The following is a 24511-nucleotide window of genomic DNA, read 5'->3' on the forward strand; positions in this document are numbered from 1 at the left end:
CAGTGCCTCCTTGTTGTTGTAAGTGCTGTGGAGTCGGTTCCGACTCACAGCGACCCTGTATAGGGTTTCCAAGGTTATAAATTTTTCGGGAGCAGAAAGCCTCATCTTTCTCCCATGGAGCAGCGGGTGAACTCGAACCGCCGACCTTGTGGTTCACAGTCCGGTGCTTATCCTACAGAGCCACCATGCTCTCAGTGCCTCCTAGCAGAGTCTAAATAAAATTTAAGAAACCAAGCAAAACAAACAAAAAAAGGAAGAAATTGCTAAAATGCTAAGAAAACAAATCACTTCAAGAGTGGAGACATTATCTATACTTCTCTGAAAAAGGTTTTTGTTTTTCTATCTTATATTAAAAAGCAAAAAGTCAGTTTTATATTCTTAAAGTCTCCTTTCCTGATTTGGGGAGATAGATAGGTGTGTTTCTAAGGCAACTACCCCAAAACACCCAAGGGGTGCCACGGAGGCAGCAGCTCAATGCCCTGAAGGTGAACAAGAAAGAAAGTCCAGTGCAGAAACTGTCCCATCTGATGCCGTGTGGAGAATTCAAGGTAGAGCAGCTGGAGAGAGGGAGGGGGTGCCCAAGGCTGGGGGTGTGAGGGCAGGAGAAGAGGACATGGGGTGAAGGACAAAGAACGTCAAGTCACTTCAGATCTCAGCTGCCTGAACATTTTACATCAGTTTTCTACCAATCTGCACACCTGAAAACGGAGTCTTTTAAAGCCCCCTAACGGAGAAAAGAAGTGAAGCATCTCCCCTCTTTCCCATGCACTCAGCTTTCCTGACACACCCAGTTTAACGCCCACGTGCCCACGAGCAGGCATGTGGACATGCACCAGGGTCGTATGTGTGTACACGCATGCATGGAGCTTCTGTTGACCACAGAGCGCGCCACACCCATGGAACATGGGCTCGCACACGGGCACACACACACACTAAAAAAGCACTTAAGTTTTCTAGGGGGCATATATAATGAGGTCCACAGTGTTTAGAACTTAAATTCCTTTTCTTTGTTTGTGACAGTGTTATGTTGTGTTTTTGTTTTTGTTTTTCCCTAATGTTCTTTTTTTTTTTTTTTCCTTTTCTTCCTTTCTTTTCTTCTTTTTTTCCCTTTAAAGTTAAGTCTTAAAGCATGTTGGATTTCAGAAACATGAGTTTGTTCATATCTTCTGGACTTAGCAGTCGCCTCCTTTTGATGAGAAGAGCCTGTTCACACATATTTACACACCCGCTTCTGGCCCCCACTGCTGGGACCGCTAGGAGCCAGAAGGCAAGCTTAGCGAGTTTTGTGTGCTTTTGGGTCACGCACGACCAGTACTGGAACAGATCGGGGGTGGCCTGGAAGAGTGGCTCCTGCAGGTAATCGTAGACCTCATTCTTCCCAAGCCGATCGTCCTCCTGAGCTGCGGGGTTCTCGCTAGTGGCAGACCGGGGCTTCTTGGAGGTGGGTTCAAAGTCGGCCTCCTCAGTCCAGGACTCCTTGACCTCGTTGATGAGTTCACAGACCTTGCCGATGATCTCCTCGTGCTGGTAGGGCGGGACGGGCCGCAATTTCTGCTGTGGGTCCAGGATCATGGCCACCTTGTGCGCCGGGTGCACCTTGAAGTTCTCCTTGAGTGCCTCCAGGAAGAGGTGGCACAGCTTGCTGACGGTGCCTGCGTCATTAGCCTTGGCCGTAAAGAGCTTCTCCAGCCGGACGTAGGTGGGCAGCACCAGCTGCAGGGTGGGCTGGCTCTCGTTGCTCAGCTCAATGACCGCCTGCTTCACTGGTGTCAGGATAGCTGCCAGGTTGCTGAGCAGGTGCTTGTTGAGGCTCTGGATGAGGTTCATCTTCTTGGCCCGGCTGTAGAACTCACAGATCTGCTCGTAACGCTCATGTACCAAGAGCAGCGAGTCCGTGACAGAGTTCCAGCAGGGTGGCGGGGAGGTCTCCTCCAGCGACCCAAAGGTCTCTTTCGCGAGGCCGGTGGAGCCCGCCAAGTCCTCACACACATTGAGCAGCTCGATGACCTCATGCATGCTGCGGGCCTGCAGCGTCCGCTTGTTCAGCACGCTCTGCACCACCGAGTTCAAGGCACAGGCAGAGCAGCGAAGGCACATGCCGGCCTTGGAGAAGGCGGACGCGCTCACCCGGCAGTCTGTCACGTACACCGTCCTGATCTCAGACATCACAAACTCAGACAGCACGTTCTGCACCCAGTGGTGCACCAGGTCACCACTGTCACGAATGTCTGCACCCTTCACGCCCAACACGTAGCTCTTGATGTGGTTACCCTCCGCCTGGTAGGCTGTGAGGATGTAGCAGGAGTCAGGACCGACACTCTGAGAATGGCAGGTGACACCGATGCCCAGGCAGGCGTTGCTGCCCAAGGCACACGTCACCTTCACCTTTACCTGGTTGTACATGCGTGGCAGGTGCTTCAGAGCCAGAGTGTTGAAGTTGCCCAGGATTTCGGTGACTGAGAAGGCCCCGTAGCGGGCACCGCTGTCCACCAAGGTCTGGGCCAGCTTCAGGAATTCCTTCCCACTCACCACGCTCAGTGCACCCAGGTCAGCGCACATGACTCGTAGCAGTCGCTCTGCGATGTTCTGCCGCTCCTTCTCGGGAATCACACTATTGTTGGGTGTTAAACCACTGGTGGTGGCTGGTGGAGGACACAAAGAGAGATGCGATTAATCCTGGCATTTGAGGCGCCTTGTTCCAGCTGCAGCTTAATGCTCTAAGACCTAGTATAAGGAAACAATATACAGATCTAATCTTGCACACAAATTGGTGGTGCTGGCTTCCTTTAACACGTGAATTCATTTATTTCACAAGAATAAAGTTCTATGACAATTAGTAATGCCTGTTATGGGTGCGGGGATAAAATATATGTGCAATATACTCGCTGTATCAATCCTTCACCTTAACCTTTGAGGCCAACTACTTTAATGACTTCATCAGTATAGGAACTATGTTATTATATCTCTAATAACATCTCTGGGGCAATAATACATACAGGGTGACAGAGAAAGGGAAGAACAGCCAACAGCTACTGTGAAGAGATGGATTCTAGTTCTGAGTTTGCCACTAATTTGTGTCTCCTGATCACAAACAAGTCACCGCCTCTTCCTACGTCTCCTTTGCCCGCCTTGTGAATGAATAACTCCTGCATATGAGGTCTTAGCATTATCTGGCACCACCATGGAGGGTACGGTGGTAGGGATGGGAGGCAGAGGGAAACAAGAGCATGAACTGGAAAAGCCCATGGGTTCCCACAAGCCAGCAGGGCTCCATCCCTAGAAGACCTACTGTTATTGGCACTGTTCCTCTGGGGTTGAGGTTTCCACTTCTCTTCCACAACAGCAGATGGTGATCGAGACTGGTTAGAGGCTATGTTGTTCTCATTGTCAGCTGCGGGCACAAAGGGACAGTTTGTTACCTTAAAATGTAAGAAGCCTGCTTACTATAAAGATGGAAGAAAAATGGTGGGTGAAAGCAAATCGTGACTTCTGGGAATCAGGCCTAGGTTCAAATTCTGGGTCCTCTTTAGATATGTGAAGTTGCATTTTCATAATGTGGAAAAGTGGAGACAATCATATAGAAATTAGTTGCCGTAGGGTTCCCACAGCCACTACTGAACACGCGCATGGGGCGGAGCTGCACAAAGCTGATGACAGAGCTGCTAAGAACAGTAGGAAATATAATCTTCATGGTTCGCACAGGAATCTGTGTTCCCATTACCCAGAGTAGTGATCTCAGTGCATGAAGAGTTCTACAGAGTCCCCTTACTATGAGGTAACACAGTCAGAGATTATTAACTGCACTGTTGTTGTTGTTGTATGCCATGGAGTCGGTTCCGACCCATAGTGACCCTGTACAGGGTTTCCGAGGCTGTAAATCTTTATGAGAGCAGAAAGCCTTATCTTTCTCCCACGGAGCGGCTGGTAGTTTCAAACTGCTGACCTTAAGGTTCACAGCCCGATGTGTAACCCTACGCTACCAGAGCTCCTTATTAATTGCACTAGATCCGCCTTAATATGCATTAAAGAAGACCCCAAAAGTATCAATGTAATCCTAAATAAAATTCATGCCAGAACAGAGTTCAACACTCTTAAGGAATATGACAAAATCTAGACCTAAACAATGGAAAATTCATTTTTATTAGTCTAGAATCTAATAAAAATGATCAGATATTCAAAATAGTATGCAAATATTACCCATAACAAGCAAAAAACCAGAAAACACAGAAATTATGGAATTAGCAAATAAGAACTTTAAGACAGCTGAAATTTTACAAATACACTCAGAGATATAAAGGAAATCATAAACATGATAAGGAAAAAAAAAGAGGAAAACAAAACAAAACCAAACCAAAAACAACCCAAGTAGACTTTTTTGAGATCAAAATAAAGTGAAAACTACACTGTATGAGATAAGAGCAGAGTAAATGCCACAGAAGGAAGAATTAGCAAATTTATCCAGTCCATTTTCGGATAAAGTAAAAAAACTATCCATCATGAAAAACAGAGAAGAACCAAAAATAAACGAACAGCATGGACAATATCTACCATTCTAATATACATATATTTGCAGTCCTACCAGTGAAAACATATTTGATGAAATAATAACCCCAATTTTTCTACATTTGATCAAAATTACAAGCCCAGAGATTCAAAAAAGTTTAGCAAACTCTAAGCAAAATAAACATAAAATAAAACACTATTAAGATATACCATAATCAAATTGTTAAAAGCCAGTTAAAATAAAATCTTCTAAGTAGCCAAATGACCAGTAGGGGCTCAGAACCATAGTCTCAGGAGACACCATGGCCAACTGGCACGGCATACTCCACAAAGACAAAAGTCTACATCTAAGGTTGGTGAGTAGTGACTAGCATCTTAAAAGGCCATGAATGGCCATCTACGGTCAATTATTGGGCTCTTCATTTCTGGAAGAAACAAGAGTGATGAAAACTGAAGAAACATGGAAAGAGTCCGATGGACTAATGGACCACATGAACATCAGTCTTATGAGACCAGAACAACTAGAAGTACCCAGATACCACTGCTGACTGCTCTGATAAGAATTGCATTGGAAGGTTCTGGATAGAATGGGAGAAAATATGGCACAAAACAAAAAGTTAAACAAAAGACCAGGCTTACTGATCAGATAGAGACTAGTGAAATCCTAAGACTATGGCCCTTAGTCACCTATTAGGTCTAAAATTGAATTCACCCCCGTGGAATAATTTTTATCCAAGCAAGAGACAGATATATAGGGGGGAACAAACAACAATACTAATAAGGTATGCACACCTTAGAATGGTCAACTATTTGAGGTCAAAGAGCAGCATTCACATAAGAACAAAATTCAGAAGGGTTGGGAAAGAAGGAGGAATGGAAGTAAGATACATAGGGAGGAAGTGGGATAAGGTCACATTATGTTGAAGGGATTGCATTATTGAGATGAAATGAAGTGCATGATTGGTTGAATATAAAATGGATGATCTGCTCTGTAAACCTTCACTCAACTCACAACAAAAAGTTGAATGAGAGTGACTACACACTTCCTATCAAAAGCTATGCAAACCAGAAGTCAATGGAACTACGCAGTTAAAGAAAAGTCAGCCTAAAATTCGACATCTAGTGATAATATCTTTTACAAACAAAGATTAAATCAATATCTTTGAGACAAAGAAAAGTAGACATCACTATAAGAAATGTTAGGGGAAATTCTTTAGGTCTAAGAAAAATGCTATCAAGCAAGAATCGACATCTACAAACAGGAAAACAAAGGGTGCTGAAATTACACATATATATGGGTCGGTACCGACTCCATGGCACCTAACAACAACAATAAACATTAAGAGGATGGCACTTAACAACAACAATAACAAACATTAAGAAATATTTTCCCTTCATAGTTCATCTCTTTAGCGTACAAATAACTGCTCACAGAAAAAAAACAAAAACAATCTACAGTGGTAAATACACACAGAAGTAAAATGAATGACAGCAATAGTTTGACAAGATGGAAGTATGAGGGGGCCTCAAGAAGGCCAAGAAAAAAATTGAATGACAAGAAAATAGAATTTCCCCCTAACTTTCTGAAGGCCCCTTGTACACTTGAAAGACTCTCATGTTATCTGGAAAGAGGTCTAATATGTGAAAGTAGACTGTGGTAAATTAAAAAGATATAGTGTAAACCCTAAATATATCATGTTGTTGTTGTTAATTGCCGTCGAGTCGGTTCCGACCCATAGCGACCCTGTACAGGGTTTCCGAGGGTGTAAATCTTTACGGGAGTAGAAAGCCTCATCTTTCTCCCACGGAGCGGCTGATAGTTTCGAACCGCTGACCTTAAGGTTCACAGCCTGATTCGTAACCACTACGCTACCAGAGCTCCAAATATATCATAAAAAACGAAACAAAAAAAGAGCTATAACTGTAATCGGGCAGCTAACCTCAAGGTCGGCAGTTCGAAACTACCAGCGGTTCTGCGGGAGAAAGATGAGGCGGTCTGCTCCCGTAAAGATTTACAGCCTCGAAAACCCTTTGTAGGGTCACTATGAGACGGAACTGACTCCATGGTACTTAACAACGACAACAACATACCTGTAAAAAGTTCGCTGTGGAGTCATAAAACATTCTCAATCCATAATGAGACAAGAAATTTTTTAAAAAAGGAACAAAGAAAAAGAAGACAAGTAGGAAACAAATAGCAAGATGGTAGGTTTAAACGTAATAATACTGATAATTGCATCAAATGTAAATGATCTTGACATTTCAAGTAAGAAACAGATCATCATACTAAATTTAAAAAACAAAGTAAGACCTACTATATTTCCTATACTGCCTACAGGAAACTTATTCAAATCTAAAGACAGATTACTTAAATTAAAATGATGAATAAGATGGAGCATGAAAAGAAAGTGAGGGTAGGATATTATCATCATACACAAAGAAATAAATCTCAGAATAAGGAACTATTACCAGAGATAAAGATAATGCATAATGATCTCACTGTACAACGACAAAATGTGATACAATCCGATACCCATTCATGAAACAAACAACTCCCAATCCAAATTGCCAAGAAGATAAAAGACTACTAAATGTGTATGCACATGATAACAGACCTTCAAAACCCATGAAACAAAAAACAGATGGAACTGAAAGGGAAAAAACACAAAATCACACTAATAATTGGAGATTTCACTACGTTCTCTCAATAATGATTTGCTATTGTCCAGTATCAAGCTGTTTAATATACATTTTACTAGAATCTAGGAAAGGGAGGTAGAAAGTAAAATATTTGAAGAAATATTGGCTCAAGGTTTTCTACAGCAAATAAAACAACAAAAATAATAACAAAATCAGTAAGGACAAATATATCACTATATATATATAAAATGACACTATCAAACAATTTGGTCTAACTACACTTACAGAGTAGTCAACCCAGTAAGAGAAGAATACACATATAACCTTTTTAAAAGCACAGGGAATATTTACCAAGATATATACACTGTGAACCATAAAACAAGCCTTAATAAATCTAAAAGGAATGAAATCATACAAAATCATATGTTCACTCTGATTGTAACAGAATTAAATCAGTAATGCAAATACATCCGAAAAATCTCAACTAGTTGAAAACTAGGCACTACTTTGAACTAAATGAAAATAAAAATATTTATTATTTCAAATTTGAGAGATCAATCTTACTCAAGACTTAAGAGACCAAAAGAAGATGTGTAAATTAGGGCTTAAGTAGGCAGAAGAGAGGATATACAGACATCAGTGGAAATTAGTGAAATTCAAAATGGACAAACAATAGAGAAAAAAAAAAAAAAAATCAATGGAACCAAGAGCTGATTCTTTGTTAAGATAAATAAAACTCATAAATGTCTAGCCAAAAAGATCAAGAAGAAAAAAGCACAAATTATCGACACCAAGAATAATATAGGAGACATCAGTACAGAAGTTACAGATATTAAAGGGATACAACTATAGTATCAGAACAACTGTATGCCAATAAATTCCACAACTTAGGTGAGACAGACAAGTATCTGAAAGATACGAAGTACCAAAGTTCACTCAGGAAAAAAGTAATCTGAATAGTTCTATAAATATATAAATATGTAAATTAACCTGATTAGTTCTATTTTAAAAAAGGACAATTACATCCTTCATAGTTAAACAACTTTGTGACCACATTTCGCTTTCATTTCTTCAGCAGATACTTGTGTAATCATTTCTGGAGACCTGTTTGGTAAGACTGATTTGGTTGTGTAGTGAGGAAATGTAAAGTTTACCAAGCTTAGTGGTGGTTGTATACCACTGAGTCAGTACCCTGTAGAGGGCTTCCAAGGCTATAAATCTTTATGGGAGCAGACAGCTTCATCTTTCTCCTGCAGAGCCCCTGGTAGATTTGAACTGCTAACCTTGCGATCAGCAACCCAACGCATAACTAGTACCACACGATCCAGTAATTTCTACTCAGATATATACTTAAGAGAAATGAAAACATATGTCCACTAATGGCACATCAAGTTTGTTAATGGTGTAGAATGAGCTGGAAAATGACAATGAGAATGGTTATGTTGCTTGAAGAATATAATCAATGTTACTGAATTGTCCACATAGAAGTTGTTGAAATGGCATATCTTTTCCCACGTATATTTTCGCCAAAATAAGATGTAAAAAAGAAAGAAAAAATATGTGTACACAAACACTTGTACTTCGTGTTCAAAGTGGCTTTATTCATAATCGTCTAAAACTGGAGACAACAAACCGATTGTTTATCCATCATTACATGGATAAACAAATTGTGGTATATTCGTACAATGGAATACTACTCAGCTGTAAGTACTGATTAGGATTCAATAACATCAATGAATCTTGAAGGCATGCTAAATGAATAAATCAGACATAAGAGTTTCCTAATTCTGGTTGTGTGATTCCATTTACATATATAATTGCAGTATAGGTAAAGCTATTGTGAACAAAAGCAGACAGTGGTTGTTACGGGCTAGGTGGAGGGAAGCAATCGGCTGAAAGGGGCATGAAGGAACTTTCAGGGTGGGTGGCAATGTCAAACATTTTGATGGTGATGGTGGTTAAGTGACTGAATGTACCCATCAACTGTACTCTGAAATTTGGTAAATCCTGTCTCAGTCAATCTGACTTTTAATAGTCTGGAAAGAAACCTATTACAATAGTAACAATGAGGAGTGAGGTTACAGCTGACCCTTCATTTTCTAATGTCTCTGCATTTTACCTATTTCCTTTAGTGAACAGACCTTATTGCAAAAAGGGAGAAAAATAAACACATATTCTTATAATGAGAATAAGCAGCTTTTCTTGTGGACTTTTCTCCACTCGAATTCAGGTTCCTGAAAGTCCTGGATTGAAACCTGGCTCTGCTATGGCCGTGGGGTGTGGCCTTCAGTTAGTTACTTCACCTCTCTGGGCTCAGTTTCCCCTCCTCCATCCATAATACTGGGCTGGGTGAGCGAGTGGAGTTCCTCAATGACCGTTCCGTAGCTATGACTAGTACTGACTGAAAGATCCCAGAGAGCAGGCCTGGTGCAGTAAGTGCTGGCAGCTAACCAACACGTTGGCAGTTCTGATCCACTACCTACCAGCTTCTCTGCAGGAGAAAGATGTGGCAGGCTGCTTTCTTCCAAGATGACAGTCTTGGAAACCTGACGGGCAGTTATACTCTGTCCCAGAGTGTTGTCACGAGTCGGAATCAACTTGTCGGCAATGGGTTTGGTTTTTTGCTATATCCTACAGACACTGCTCCTGACGTAAGTGAGGTACTAAATAGACCCGATTTCCACCCAAAGTCTGAGCTGAAAATAAGGTGTACTGGCTGTGACTAGCCCTATACACAGTTTCATACACAAGAGGAGGCTTCCATAAGTATATGGAAAAATGAAATTAAAAGATAATGGAATTCTTCCATGAACTTTTTAAAGCCCCCTGGTATGTCTGGGCTGGATGCAAAACTGGAGAAAAGGTTGTCTTTAGAGAGAGACCATCTCAGGGGAAAGAAAGCAGCTGTTCTAGCAGGTGGTGAGAAAGGAGAGACACCTGCTGCCACTGTGTCTTAAAACACACCAGAGCTCTCAACACCTGACTTTGGCAGTTCCAGAACCCTCAGCCAGCTGGAGAGGTAGGGCTGGTGAGTCCATTTTACAAACCAGAAGACTGGAGTCTAGGTAAAGAGGAGTGAAGTGGCTCAAAGAGGCTAGAGACGAGGTCTGGCCACCACCCAAATCCTAAAATCATCAGTGGCCAACTTGTTTGCTTTCTGGCAAATTTCTGTCACTCCTGGGCATGAGTGGCCAACTTGTTTTCTGCTTGGGACATCCCTGCGTCACTCTTGGCCATGGCCCTCCTGACAATGTGTAATAAGAACACTGAAAGGAACAACCTCTGCGGAGCTGCCACCTCTGCTCGTCCTCCTTCAGTCTACCTTAGGGTGGTGGTTGACAGCACAGGTTCTGGAATTCACTGTGAGGGTTGGAATCCTGGCCCTGTCATTAGCAACTACTTAGCCTTGAGCATGTGATATCATCATTTTGTGCCTCAGTATTCTTGTCCATAGCAAGTCTCTGAGTTTAAGTGAGTTGTCTTAAGAACTCAGTTAGTTATTATGTGTGAAATAATTTGAACAAGGCCTGGCACTGAGAAAGATCATTTTCACTAGCTGTCCATCTTTGGGCCAGTGATTACGTTCTCTGAGCCTCAGTTTTCTTCATCTGTATGATGGAGAGGATGGCATCAGGCAGCTAATGGGTTTCTTCAGGAAGATCTGATGCAATGAACTGTGTAAAGATCTAAGTATCACACCTGACACACACTGTAAGCACTCACTAGATGTTAACTGTTTATAGCATTACTACTGCCAAACACAGCCGAGCTGTCACCAGGGGCAGGACAGAAGAGAAAGGAAGTTGATTAGCAGGAATTAGCCTGTGCCTTTCAGCAGCCCCTTAATGAGATTGGTGCTTAGTTGAGGTTGATCCTCCTTATCAGTGGCACTATGAACTGCACCGATCAGGACGCTTCATTTCCCTCTGTGGAGCCAATCCTTTAATCCTGATTCAGTCTGGCCAGGATTTCCACTGCTTTGCACTGGTGTCCTGGGGAGCATTCTCTGGCAGCGCTGGACCAGAACAAAGTAGCCCAAAGCTCTTTGGAAAACAAGTTGAGATGCTTGGAGAGGTGGGGCCACCACAGGGCTCAGCCTCGATTTGCATGTTAATGGCCTCCTCCTTTAGACTCTGCCCTAATTGCCTCTCAGCTTCCAGAAGTTGGCAGAGGGGTGAGGGAGAGTGTGTGTCTGGGGTGCATGAAGAGGGGCTAAGCTGTGGGTCTGTGTTCAGGGCCTGGTCTGCAAGCAGCCTGGTGTGAGGAGGGCGACAGGGACAGCTATCACCCCTGGGAGCAAGACTAGAGAACAAGTGTCTTGGCTGTCAATCCAGAGCTGATCCGGATGCCAATGAGTTCATTAGAAGTAAATCGTGTTGTTAAGTGCAGTTGAGTCGTTCCAACTCACAGTGAACCCTATACAGGTTTCTGAGGAGTGACTGATGAGTTTGAACCACCAACCTTATGGTTCAATCCAACCATGCAGTCCAGTGCTTACCCTACATCACCATACCAGGGCTCAAAAAAGATCTTCTGGATTAGTGCCAAACCCAAAAGCCCATTGCTCTAGAGTTGATTCCAACTCATAACCACCCTATAAGACAGGAGAATTGCTTCACAAGGCTGTACTATTTGTGAAAGCAGAGCATTACATCTCTCTCTCTAGGGGCAGCTGCTGGGTTCAAACCACCAATCTTTTGGTTAGAAACCAAATACTTAACCACTGTATCACCAAGATTCCTTGAATTAGTGCCCATTGTTGTTGTGTGCCATCAAGGTGTTTCCGACTCATAATGACCCTTTATAGGGTTTCCAAGGAGCAGCTGGTGGGTTTGAACTGCCAACCTTGTGGTTCACAGTCCAGAGTTGATCCTACAGCTCCACACCAGGAGACCAAGATGTTTAAGGATGTCTCTGAAATCAGTGGATGACTAGACAAATTCTCTCAATAATAACATGTCATTGTGCTCACCAGGCCACCCCTAAAGGACCATATGAAGGACGAGTCTAGTAAACAACATAAACAAAACTAGTAATAGTAATGGTAGAGTCTAAGGGTGGTGCAAAGGATTAACATGCTCTACTACTTATTAAACAGTTGGAGGTTCAAGTCCATTCAAAGACACCTTGGAAGGAAAACCTGACAATCTGCTTTGGAAAAATCAGACACTGAAAATCCTACAGAGCAGTTCTACTCTGACCCTAATGGAGGTGCCGTGAGTAGAAACGGTCTTGAGGGCAACCGGTTTTGATAACTGTAAGAGCCAAACGCAAACCCACCGTCAGTCATCAAGTCGATTTTGACTCACAGCCACCCTATGTAGGATTCCCAAGACTGTAAATCTTTACAACAGCAGACAGCCTCAGCTTTCTCCTTTGGAACCACTGGTGGGTTTGAAATGCAGACCTTGTGGTTAGCAGTCTAGTGCTTACCCTACAGTGCCACCAGGGACCCAACTGTAATAAGAGCAGCTACCAATTTGCGGAACCACCATTAGGTGTCGGCCATGTTTCACCCATTATTCCTCAGGCCTCCAGTGGCTCACTCAGGGAGGTGTGTCAGGGACACTAGTGTTTCCCTCGGTGGTGCTGGGCACTCCCTAGGCAGGAGCTCCCTGGCCAGCTTCGACATTCCCCAGCTGCACACCTCACCTCAGTCCACTGGCCCATGACATGTGACTAACTCCCGCTGGGGCCCTTACCTGCGTGGGACTGCATGTGCTCCAAGAGGTTGTTGTAGAACTGGAACTGGATTCCACAAGCGCCACAGGTGTAGGGTTCTGGGGGAGAAGCGGGACAGCCGCATTAGGGACAGAGCAAACTTAGATGTGTCTCCCTGACAGTGACAACTCTGACACTTGGAACTCAGACACACTGGGTCTCTGTCCTAGGGCTCTACACCAGCCTGTCTGCCTCCCCTGTCCCTAAATCAGCCAGGGAGAGGCTGGGGGGAAGGAAGGAACAATGGAGACAGGAAGACATGCAGATAAGGGGCAATCTCTTCAATCAAGAGGGTATTTATTGAGTGCTTACTGTGTGCCAGGCACTGTTGTGGGTACGGGGGAATGATGGGGGGTGGAAGGAAACGTCACTAGACCAAAAACTCTCTCTGTGCAGGGTCTGTGTCTTATTTGCTCTATGGTCTCTCTCTTGGCCTGTGGTACCACTCAAGGGCCATTGCAATTTGTTGAATGAACAAATGAATGCGTAGTGAAGAAAAAACAAAGTACTGAACATAGGGGGCAGTAAACAGGGACGGGAAGGAATAAGAGAGATAGTAAGAGGTGGAGACAGCCCCAGGGAAGCAGGAGGGACTGGGGGTGAGAAGGGGCAAAAGAAGCAAGAGGGATGGGGGAGGAGCAAGAGTGCCTGCCACAAGGGAACAAGTGTGTGTGTGTGGAGGGCTGTGTCTTTCATCCCTGTTCCCAGCACTGCTCAATGCCAACATAGAGATGAGGAAGAAGAGGTAGAAGGAGGAAGAGGCAAAGAAAGGCAGACGATGGCTGAGGTGGGGCTCAGAAGAGGTGGCCTGAGGTTGCCCCAGTGAGCAGGAACTGGGTGCCTGCCATCTTCCAGTGCTGGGGGGCAGATGCAAGCTGTCCTGCCCCTGTCCAAGCACCCCCACCCATCTGGGCCCAGGTCCTCCATCAGCCTCTGCCAGTTGTAAAGTCTGCTTCTCTGGGAAGGTCCCCAAAGGGTGTGGCCAGTTCCCTGCCTCACCCTCTCCAGCCCTGAGACCCCCATGGGACCATCACTTACTCTGTAGGAGAGGGAAAGGATTGGAAATCAGGGGACTTGCAGTTTCTGCAAAAGAGAAACAATTTAGCCAAGTCTCTTCCAGTTCCGGTGCCCTGTGCTGAACGTCATTAATTCTTGTCTTAATAACCAGGAACCAGATGGGGCTCTCAGAGACATAGAGGGGGGCATCTGAGAGCTAGGCTGACAGATAGGGGGTGCGAGGGACAAGCTTGGCCTGGGGGACATGTCCTCCAGAGAACCCAGGTGTCCTGTGGTGAGAGCAGGCAGGAAATGTACATGATATGGCAGCCCACTTTGGGACAAGGAGCTGGAAGCTGGCTTCTGATCCTGTCTCACAGATAGGAATTGTTAAGTGCCACTGAGTCGGTTCTGACTCATAGCAACCCTGTATAGGGTTTCCTATATAGTAATACAGGGGACCTGGTGTGGTGCTGTGGGTTAATGCACTGGACTGCAAAGTCAGTTTGAACTGCAAGGTTGGTGGTTCAAGCTCATCAGCTGCTCCTTGGAAACCCTATACGGAGTTGCTATGGGGTGGAACTGACACGACAGCACTTAACAACATAGGGTTTCCAGGGGTCCTGGTGTGGTGTTGTTGGATAAGCAGCACTGAGTTGCTAACTACAAGGTTGGTGGTCCAAACCCACCAGCTGCACCTCGGACTCTTGCCTGGTACCAAATATCAGGGCAGCCATGGGAGACGGGGCATTGTGTTTGAGTGGGGCCCCGTAGACCAGACTGTGAATCCCGGCTCTGTCACATACGTACTATCTTAAGAGTGACTCGGAGACTCCTGAGTCTCAGTTCCTCCCCCACACTGTGTGATAACAGTCACACTGATCCTCACAGCAATGAGGTAGGATGAAAACAGATAGAGACACATGAAGCTCCAAACACGTGCCAGGCACATAGTAAGCGCTCAATAAACAGTGGCAGGACTTTTACACCATTCCCTGCTCTGAATGTCAGCGCTCCTGGAAGAAGAGGCAAAGGGGATGCAGCAAGGCTCGGCTGAGCACCCGCTTCCGTCACAGTGCTACTACTAAATCCCACATGACCCTGGGCAAGTCACTCCTCTCCGTTAGGTGCAGAGAGGTAAGCATGTACCTTGTACATCTCTCAGGGAGGTTGTGTGGAGTGCCAACATTCTCAGGGCTCCCACCACACACCTCAACCCCCTCCTCAGGGTACTCATCCAATTGGATGTCACTTGTTTTACTTAACCCACCACGACCCTCACCCTAACATCCGAGTGCATAATCTGTGCCAGGCATTCACTGAATGCTCACAACTACCATGGGATGTGAGACTTGTCTAAGTCACCCAGCTTAGAAGTGGTAGTGCTGGGGTTCAAATCTCAGCTCGACACCAAAGTCAGGGCGCTGATTAGGAGAAGCCTCCATGTTAAAGCCTGTGCTTCCGACTGGTTCATGAAAGCCCAGAAGGTGCCCTGCTGAGGTCAGCACCTAATCTCGGTAAATTCAACTTAAATTATGCAAGTCCTTACCTGCCATCCTACCCTGGCCTAACCTGCTGTACCCACTTCAGCCCTGCTAGGCTGACTCTGGTCTTGCTGGTGGAAAGCAACTCTGTAGCTCTGTTCTAGGGACTTCAAAGCCCCGCCAGGTTGTGCATGCAGCACCACTAGAGGGCACCACACCACCAATGAGAACCTTCCACAAACTTGCCAGAGTTATTAAAGCACCATTGAGTGGCTTCCGACTCTTATGACTCTTAAGGGAACCTTAGTGTTCTGACTGCCCATCCCCACCCCCGACCCACATCCAAAGTGGGGCCAGAACTTGGGACCTGGACAATTAGTTCACACCTCTATTGTATCCCTTGCCTCTACTGGTAAGACACTGGCTGCAGCCCTTGCCCTAAAAACGTATAACAGTCCAAATAGCTAAGACCTGTGGGAGTCAATGCTCAGGGTTATGGGGGGGTGGTGATGGGGCTAGGGCGGGCCCTCTCTCCAGGATGAAGACCAGGAAGAGCCATAGTCCCTGTGAAGCCCCTGAGGCCCAGAGGGACATCCCTGAAAGAAAGGTCCCTCCAGCCTCTGCTTGGCCTGGACTCCTCCTAATTCCCAGTTAGCACCCACCCCTGTCACCAGAGACCCATCATGCACCAGGAAGCCCGTCCCAGAACACCTGTTGCCCATCGGGCACACTCACCGCTGGAGTTTTGGGAACTGCTATTGTTTTCTTCAAAATGGTTTTGTGCTTTGCCTTCGACTCTACGACTGAAAGCACTTTCTGCTGGGGGTCGGGGAGAGAAAAAACAATGGTGACTGGTCAGCGTCAGGTCTAAATAAGGGCAGGCAGGGCAGGAGGATGTTAGGGGGCTACAGCACCTCTGAACTGCTTAGGTCCTGGAGCTTGTGAGTTTGAGGGTCTTAGTCATGAGGGACCCAGCACAGGATCTCACACCTGAGCTCCCCTGACATACTGCCAGGACGCCCCAATAGACCCAGCTGACAATGCTAGGAGAGGATAGAGAGCTGGGACTGGGGCACACACCTGTCTCCACAGTGTCACCAGAAGGCAAACAGGCCTCTGACTCCTGTTCTGGGACCCTGGGAGCCACACTAGCTTCACCACTGCAGCCACCTGAGGTGCTGGGAAGCCAAGAAACTGCTTCCTGGCGTGGAAGCAAAGATCAGAGATGGCTGATGGTCCCTGGGAGGGAGGGTATGTTGGTAAGTTGGGTAGCTTGCTATACACACAAGGAGGCCAAAGACCAGGGTGAGGTCTGGTTAGAGTTCACCCCAAGGAAAGAACTCAGTTCCCTGGAGTGACTCTGGAACATCTTGGCTTACAGGCCGGCTTCATCCCTCTCTCAGGGACTCTCCAGAAGACCCATGGAACAAAGACAGTCTAACCAGGTGGGAATACAGGATTTTAGCCCCACCCCCTACCTGTAGAAGATTCTGAGAGCATAGGACAGAATATCCAAGTTCAAACGTAACCTGGCTTCTCCAAGATGCTCTTGGCACTACTGGGGCTGACACACTCCAGCAGGAAAAGGCTTCAGACAAGTCAACTGGGGACATGCAGCCAAGTCCATCCCTTTCTTAAAGAGTAACAACTTGTACAGGGCTTTCCAAGGCTCTGAGATGTTGGACTGGAAAGAGACTCGATTAACTTCATGCAACCCAGTCATTCTCCAAACATACTGTGTCATGGAACCTTGTTTTGAAAGCATCAGATCCCTTAATATCCCACGCAAACGGTGATCCAGAAAACTTTCTGTGGGAAATGCCACTCATCCAATGCACCCAGAGAGGCAAGTGCTCAGACTGTGGGGCATGGGGCTCCTGAGGATAATGGGGGTGCTGTGAAAGATTCTGCAAGACAGACCCCATAAGGTGCTGCTCAGTCCTCCCACCTGTACCCCCATCAACATCTTGATGGAGTGTCCTTTCTGCATACATGATGCTGAAAATATCATAAGGAAGACCCCTTCCTTCAAAGTGTGACTATAAAACACCTTGGCTGAGACACACATCTGCCCACCTCAAGAAATCATCTGTAAGTTGGCAAAGGAGAGCCTTCAATTTTTTGTCCAGGAAAAGGGGAGGGAAAACCCACTAAGTTCCAGGCACTGGTCTAGGAACTTTACACCCAAGTTCTTTCTACTTCCTCCCAAGAGCTCTATGAGGTCTTCATTGTCAATTCCATTTTATAGGAAATTTGAAACAAATTTAAAACAAAAACAAAACAACAACAACAACAACAACAACAACAAAACAGAGGAAAAAAGTGAGGTTTTGAAGTTCCTGGGGCTAGATGTGCTCCTAACCCTTTTAAGATGGCAGGAGACTTTATTACTGGAGACTTTCTTTTTTGAAATAAAAGCCTGGGGAATGGAATCTTAATCCCTGTGTACGCAGAGGTCGGTACCCGTCTGTGGATCTGTTTCATTCAGGCTGACCGACATATTGGTAGAACTTAGCACAACTGCGGTTACAAACTTTTAGAGTTCATCTTCTATTGCTCAGTGGATAAAGTAAATGTTGGACAGTGATGCCTGTCACAGGTACCTCTGACTGAAAGCCAGTGTGAAGTCCCCCAGTGAAGGCCACGCTTGGACTTGCACACGGAGAGTCGTGTATTCTAGGATGACCAGAGCAGTGACCACCTCCAGCTGTAACATGTGTCCTTCAATTCCCAAGCAGGTTCCTATTGACAATGCAGCTGATAAATCCAGATGTAACCCCACCACAGTTCTTCCACATCACATGAAGACAGCCAGAGGCATGTCCCCTAGTTTGCCAAATGTTTACTGGGGGCAGTGAGGTTCAAGAACCAGCACATTGACCATGTAAGACCCTGCTGGTGAATTCTGTTCTGTAAAATGTCGAGCCCATAAGCGTAAGAGTAAAATCAAGATTTGACACTCATGATCCATTTTTTGATTGAATCAATACCCACCACGAGTGAACAGGTGATGGTCAATCTCTGTATAAATAATTTACACCTACTGCTCATTGGAAAAAGGCAACGGCTACTGGCTTTTCTCAATGTAGTTACTTAAAGGTTGATTCCTCTCTTTTTAGAAATAAGCACAAAAAGTTTGTGGAAAATGGAATTAGAAGTTAATATTTCCATGAACTTTTGAAACCTCTTCATATGTTCAAAAACTTTCAGGAATCCAGCCCCTTCCTTAAAATTAGCCCCCTGAATCAAGAATAAAGGCAATCACTTGGCTCTGTCCCTGGTTCTCACCTAATTGTTCATTTTTCTGAGTTCTCAACTTAATTATCTGTTGCTTTATTGCATGGGTTCAGGCCTTTTGAGGTACCACCATCATCACCTTTGTCCTACAGTCCACCAGGTAGGAGACCTAAAGTGTGTTCCATCCAGGTGTGACTCAGTTCACTGGGCAGCCCCAGTGCTCAGCACACAGTTATGTCTTCTCTGCTTCCTAGGAAGAATGGCTTCTGTGGAGCTGTGACTACCTGGTCACCCGTTGTAAACTAGCGCCTCTGCCTGCGTGGTCCTTGAAGGCACTGGAGCTGGCACCCACTGGCTTCCAACTGGGCCTATGACTCATGGAAGGATCTTGGGGTAGTGCTGAGTGGGAAGAGGTAAGAGGATGGAGAGCGAGGTCGACCACCCTGCTTCAAGGAAAGCAGCTCCTCGCTGAAATCAATGTATACATTTGAACTTTGTGAACAGTGAAGGATGCAGTCATGACAACAGGGTCCAGGTCGGTACCATACACGGATGAATCAGGCTGGATGCTAACACAGACAACAGTGAGTCACAATGAGAAATGACAACTGCCACGTGGCCTCTGTGCTGGGAGGCAGTAGGGAACAGTGGAGGCTGTGGCAAAGTGGAGAGCACACACCCTAACAATGGAGCAACTGTGGCTTAGTGCCATCCTGCAGGAAACTGAGTCCAGGAATTCTAATGCTTAAAAAAAAAAAAAAAAAAAGGTAAGGTTTTACATAAAATCTAATATTCAAATGTTGGCAATTAATTAAAACTTAAAAAACCTTTTAGAGGGCCAAATAAAACCAACCTTAGGCTTTAATAACGAGGTGGGAGGGGGGATTTTACTACTTAAATAGTTTGCAAACCCCCCTGACTTACGGTGAGAAAACCTAGACCCAGGGTACAGGTGGCTTACTCCTAGTCACAGAGGCCAGAGGCAGAATTGGAACTCAGATTTGTCCCAGAACACTGCGGGGCTTCCACTCTCACTCTTGCATAGGAACAATGATCCCAGGGACAGGTGTGGCAGGTGAGGAGAGGATGGGGAGTGGAGGACACGTAACATAGACCTGTGGTACCTGCAGTTGCCTTGCTTGCTGGAGATCCTGAATTTGGAGTGCGGAACGTCTGGGTTTGGGTGGCTGGAGGGGTGCGGTGTAAGAGGGTGGCACAGCGGACCACAGAGGCGGGAGCTTTTTTCCCCGACTGGTTGGTCTGGGTCTTCGTTGGCACAAAGCGTGGAGACGGGGAGGCGTCTGGATGTGAACACTCAGAACCGGTGTCTGGATCTTCCGGTGGCTCCCACCCGGGGGCGGCACCTGAGAGAATCACGCTCTCAGTCCTCACAGACCCTCAGCCTGGGTCAGGACTGACTCCACCAAACCTCTTCTCAGCTGAGAGAGCAAGGACCCTCGCTCCTACCCAAAGCCTGAGAAAGTCCAGGAATCCTGTGGTTTCACTAGCTGCTACTCTAGGAAGCCTCGTCAGTGTTACCTGGAGGCCGTTTACTAGTCCACTGTCTCAGTCACCCACGACCTTGACCAATCGGTCTCTGAGGGTCTAAACTCAGACTCTGACAAGCCTAAGTGCATGTTCCAGAATGCTGCCTTCTAAGCTCCCTTTCCTTCAAAGGAAAACTTGTTTGCAAGTATAATGACAGAGAGCACATACAGATACAGGGGTATGCAAGGGCTGAGTTGGTGAGGGCAGGGGAAGGCAGAGGTGCCCAATGCTGCCCCCTTAAGATATGAGGGAACTATGTGGCACTTCCTGGCATGGGCACAAATTGATGATTTGGGGGGAGGAGGGGGGCTGTATTTAACTCAATGCCTGATACGTCATCCTCTTTGATCTTGAACACTGGACATCTCCTCTCTTGGCCTCAGCTCCCCAACTTCACCTCCCTGAAAGAAGTGGGAAAACCACCCCTGTGCTACCAACCCCCCAGGGCTTTTGTGAGAATCCAAGAAAATCAGAAAAGACTTGGAGTAGTAAACTGCTATGCATATATAAACAGCTATTACTGACTTTTTTTTTCTTCTTTTTTTTCAAGAAACAAAGAAACCAAAGCCCAGAATGGCTGATCAATTTGTTTACAGCCACACAGAAAGTCAGTTCCAAGATGGGACAGGAGTCACTGCTGCTGACTGATTACTCGTGAAGGTCTCTGCACAAGGCCACATGGACCCCCATGGCATGAACCACATATCTAGGGACCTGGGCACAAGGGACAGAATTTCTGAGCAATAAACAGAGGATGCTGCTTTCCTCCTTACTCCTCAGTGTCTGCACAATGGCTTCTAGGAGTCCCTCCAGCTCACACACCTTTCCATAGACTATGTCCCAGCAATAGAGATCCTGGCAGTGCTGTGAGACAGGTCCCGCATTCTCCGGGGTAGGGAACTCAAGGACACCCAGAGAGTGCACAACAAATAAAACCAGGGTATCACCTGTTTGTATGTATCAACCCCCCCTAGTCTGGACTTGCTCACCTGACCTATCTGGCCATTCACCTCCTTTATCCTCTCACACCCTATAATACTCTTTCTCTTCGATACCTCTCCATGTGGCCATCCATTGTTCACGCCCCTCTCCCATCTATTTTTGAGTGCTGACTGCCACAAATCGCAATAATGACCGTCTCTCCCACTAACCTGCATGCCACATGAGGGCAGGAGCTCTGCCAGTTTGGACCACCCATGCACTCAGCTTTTGATACACTCCCTGACCTCTAGTAAGTGCTTAATAGACTATGGAATCAATGAATCAGTGAAACAATGAATGAATGGTCAGAACAGTAAAAACTCAGAAACGTTGAAGTAGAGCATATCAAAGACGTGATGTCTAAGAAGAGGACGGAATTGGGCTGTGAAGCTGACATGCATATTAACCTCCCACCAGACCCACGGGCAGAGAAGTCAGATGGAGACATGGGGCTGCAGGGAGGTCAGGGTTCCGCTCCAAGGTCACAAACAGTTTGAACTGAGCCAGAATGAATTTCCCAGGCTCCTAACTCATTCCATTCCATCTGCTGACTTTCTGACGTGGAATTTATCACCAGTTAGTATTCCTACCTGGGCTCTCACCAAGAAAGGAGGAAAGCATCTCAGGCAGTCTGGCTGACTGCCCTTGTAAGAAGCATATTAAGACATTTACACATGAGATATTTAAAAGATAACAGAGTACTGTGAGCTCTCTATAAAGCTTAAAATGTAATGGGATTAAAAAATTCAGAGAATATAAAGACTTGAGAAAAGGGACCATGCACAGAGGAGGGAGTCTTGGGGTCTCCCTAAAACCTCAATTAGGCTCTGAAGGGTGAAAATGCACTCAAGGTTCTTGGGTGTGCTCAGAGCTGGTGACAGAATGAATGGGAATGGTGATGTAGAAGGAACCGAATGAGGGAAATCTTCCTCATGGATGTTACCCTTGAAAAAGAGAACTGGAAAGTTTATACTTCTGGCCACGATCAAGTTTAACTGGCATAGGACTAGCCCGCCTCTCGTATTCATCCATTAAATGGGACAAAATACACAAAATCACTGTTTTCAGACCATGAGCAATAGGCAGTTACAGTGTCAATCTGATCCGAAAATAAATGAACTGCATGGCAAAACAAAATTCAACATTTTCAAAGGAAGAAAACAAAACCCAGACATTCAACAACAGTATCCAGCACAGAATACAAAATTACTCATCAGCTGAAGCATGAATATCTGCCTAATGATCAAGAGAAAAACCAATCCATAGAAACAAAAAGAAATTACAGAGCTGATGGAATTAGTAGATAAGGAACTTAAAACAGTATTACAAATATGCTCAAAGAATTAAAGATGAACATGAACATAATGAAGAGGAACAAAAGATGTATAAAGGAACCAAATAGAATTTGTACAGATTAAAAAATATATGTGATAGCTAGAATGATGAAGGTAAAGACACAAGTAGGCATGCAAGGGCTAGAGGAATAGAGGAAAATATTGTTATACACAAAACCTTGGAATAACAGGTTTCTGTGGGTAGACAGTCACATGGATAGGAGCATAGGTTGACAGATACAGGAAGAAGAGTGGAAGTATACCCATAAATATATAAAGGTTGAAAGAAAGTATTTGAACATGGGTATTTACCTTTGCTGCAAACACAACTATGAATGTGGTGGAGTATAAAGCAGCAAAATGCTGAAAACGTCTTAGATTTTATCAAACATCTTAAGACAATGAGTTGCTGGGCCTGGGGGCTCACGACACGGTCTCAGGGGACACCATGGCCAATTGGCATAAAAAAGTCCACAAAGACAATCTTCTACAAACTACTTTGGTGAGTAGCATCTGGGATCATAAAAGCTCATAAGTGACCTTCTAGGGTGCAGCTATCGGTTTCTTGTGTGCAGAAGAAAGAGGAGTGATGAGAACTGAAGATAATTGGAACCAGTTAGTTCAATGGACTAATGAAACATGTGCACATCAGTTCCATGACTGTGAGACCAGAAGAACTAGATGGTCTCAAGCTACTATTACCAACTGCTCTGAAGGAAAAATGTGGAACAAAACTCAAAATTATATATAAAGACTGGACTGACTGGTCAGAAAGAGACTGGAAGAACCTGAGACTATGGTCCTCGACCGCCGTTCAGGTTTGAGAAGGCACTCACCCTTGTGGACAATTTTCAGCCAAGCAGTAAGTAGGCATTTATATTGGGGGGGTTGGCGGGAGGAGTGACAAAACTACTAAGGTATGCTCACCATGGTATGGACAATCATTCTAAATCAAAAGGATGACATTTACCTAAGGACAAAGGAGAAGAGATAGAAAGGTTGGTGGAATGGAAACAGGGACCCCAGGGAGGAAGCGGGTAACTGTTGTTACATGGAAGGGATTGTAATCATTGAGATGAAACCAAGTGTATGATTTGTTGAATGTAAAACTGATGATCTTGCTGTGAACCTTCACTCAATTCACAATAAAAAGTTAAGAAAAAATACATGTGAAATGAAAACTCACCTGATAAAGGCAGATCTGATACTGCAGAATAAAAAGTTCAGTGAACTTGTAAACAGAGCAATAGAAACTATCCAAAACTATGCACAAGGGGGAAACTAGGCCAAAAATGTAATGAACACAACTTCAATTGGTCTGTAACATTAAACAGTCTAAGTTATATATAATTAAAGTCTTAACAGAAAAAGAGAGATTGGGGAAGAAAAATTTGCAAACCAAAACTGGCTACAATTTGTCCAAGTATGACGAGAGATATAAATCCACTGAATCCAAAAAGGTCAATAAATCTCACACAGACTAAACACAAAGAAAGCGACACATCACTATCAAATTGCTAAAAACATTTATGTAGACAAATGCCTTAAATGTATCTAGAAAAACAGAAACACTAAATACAGATCCACCACTCGTCTACCAGTTTGTTATACTGTGGTGGCTTGTGAGTTGCTGTGATTCTGAAAAGCTATGCCACCGGTATTTTAAACAGCTGGACAGGTTTCAGATGAGTTTCCAGACAAAGAAAGACTACGAAAAAGGAGTGATGAACTACTTCTGAATATTTAGTCACTGAAAATCTTATGAATAGCAGAAAAATACTGTCAGATACAGATCCCATTCCAAAGAGGTTACCGAACGGAATGCGGAAATCAGAGGACAAATCTCTTTGATATCCCATCCGAGTGAAGTTTTACTAAAGGTAACACAGAAACGCCTGCAAGCATACACTGACAGAGAACTTCTAGAGGTTCAAGCTGGATTCAGAAGAGGCCGTGGAATGAGGGATAGCATTGCTGATGTCCAATGGATCTTGGCTGAAAGCAGAGAATATCAGAAAGATTGTTTACCTGTGCTTTATTGACTATGCAAAGGCTTTCGATTGTGTG

The 24511-nt window shown here is 44.9% G+C and overlaps 1 protein-coding gene across 1 annotated transcript in view; it reads right to left on the bottom strand.

Annotated features, from left to right (window-relative positions):
• Positions 1-1077: 1077 nt before the first annotated feature.
• The window catches only part of ZNF618 (zinc finger protein 618), a 210666-nt gene continuing 187232 nt past the window's right edge, over positions 1078-24511 (bottom strand). Inside the window, exons 10-14 of the mRNA XM_006865694.1 lie at positions 19706-19945; positions 16080-16160; positions 12846-12923; positions 3290-3391; positions 1078-2642 (exon numbers count right to left, since the gene is read on the bottom strand). Of these exons, the coding sequence (XP_006865756.1) occupies positions 1123-2642; positions 3290-3391; positions 12846-12923; positions 16080-16160; positions 19706-19945 (2021 nt within the window). The 3' untranslated portion in view covers positions 1078-1122. The remainder of the gene's footprint in view (positions 2643-3289; positions 3392-12845; positions 12924-16079; positions 16161-19705; positions 19946-24511) is intronic.

Source organism: Chrysochloris asiatica, unplaced genomic scaffold, assembly GCF_000296735.1.
Source record: "Chrysochloris asiatica unplaced genomic scaffold, ChrAsi1.0 scaffold00081, whole genome shotgun sequence".
NCBI lineage: Eukaryota > Metazoa > Chordata > Mammalia > Afrosoricida > Chrysochloridae > Chrysochloris > Chrysochloris asiatica.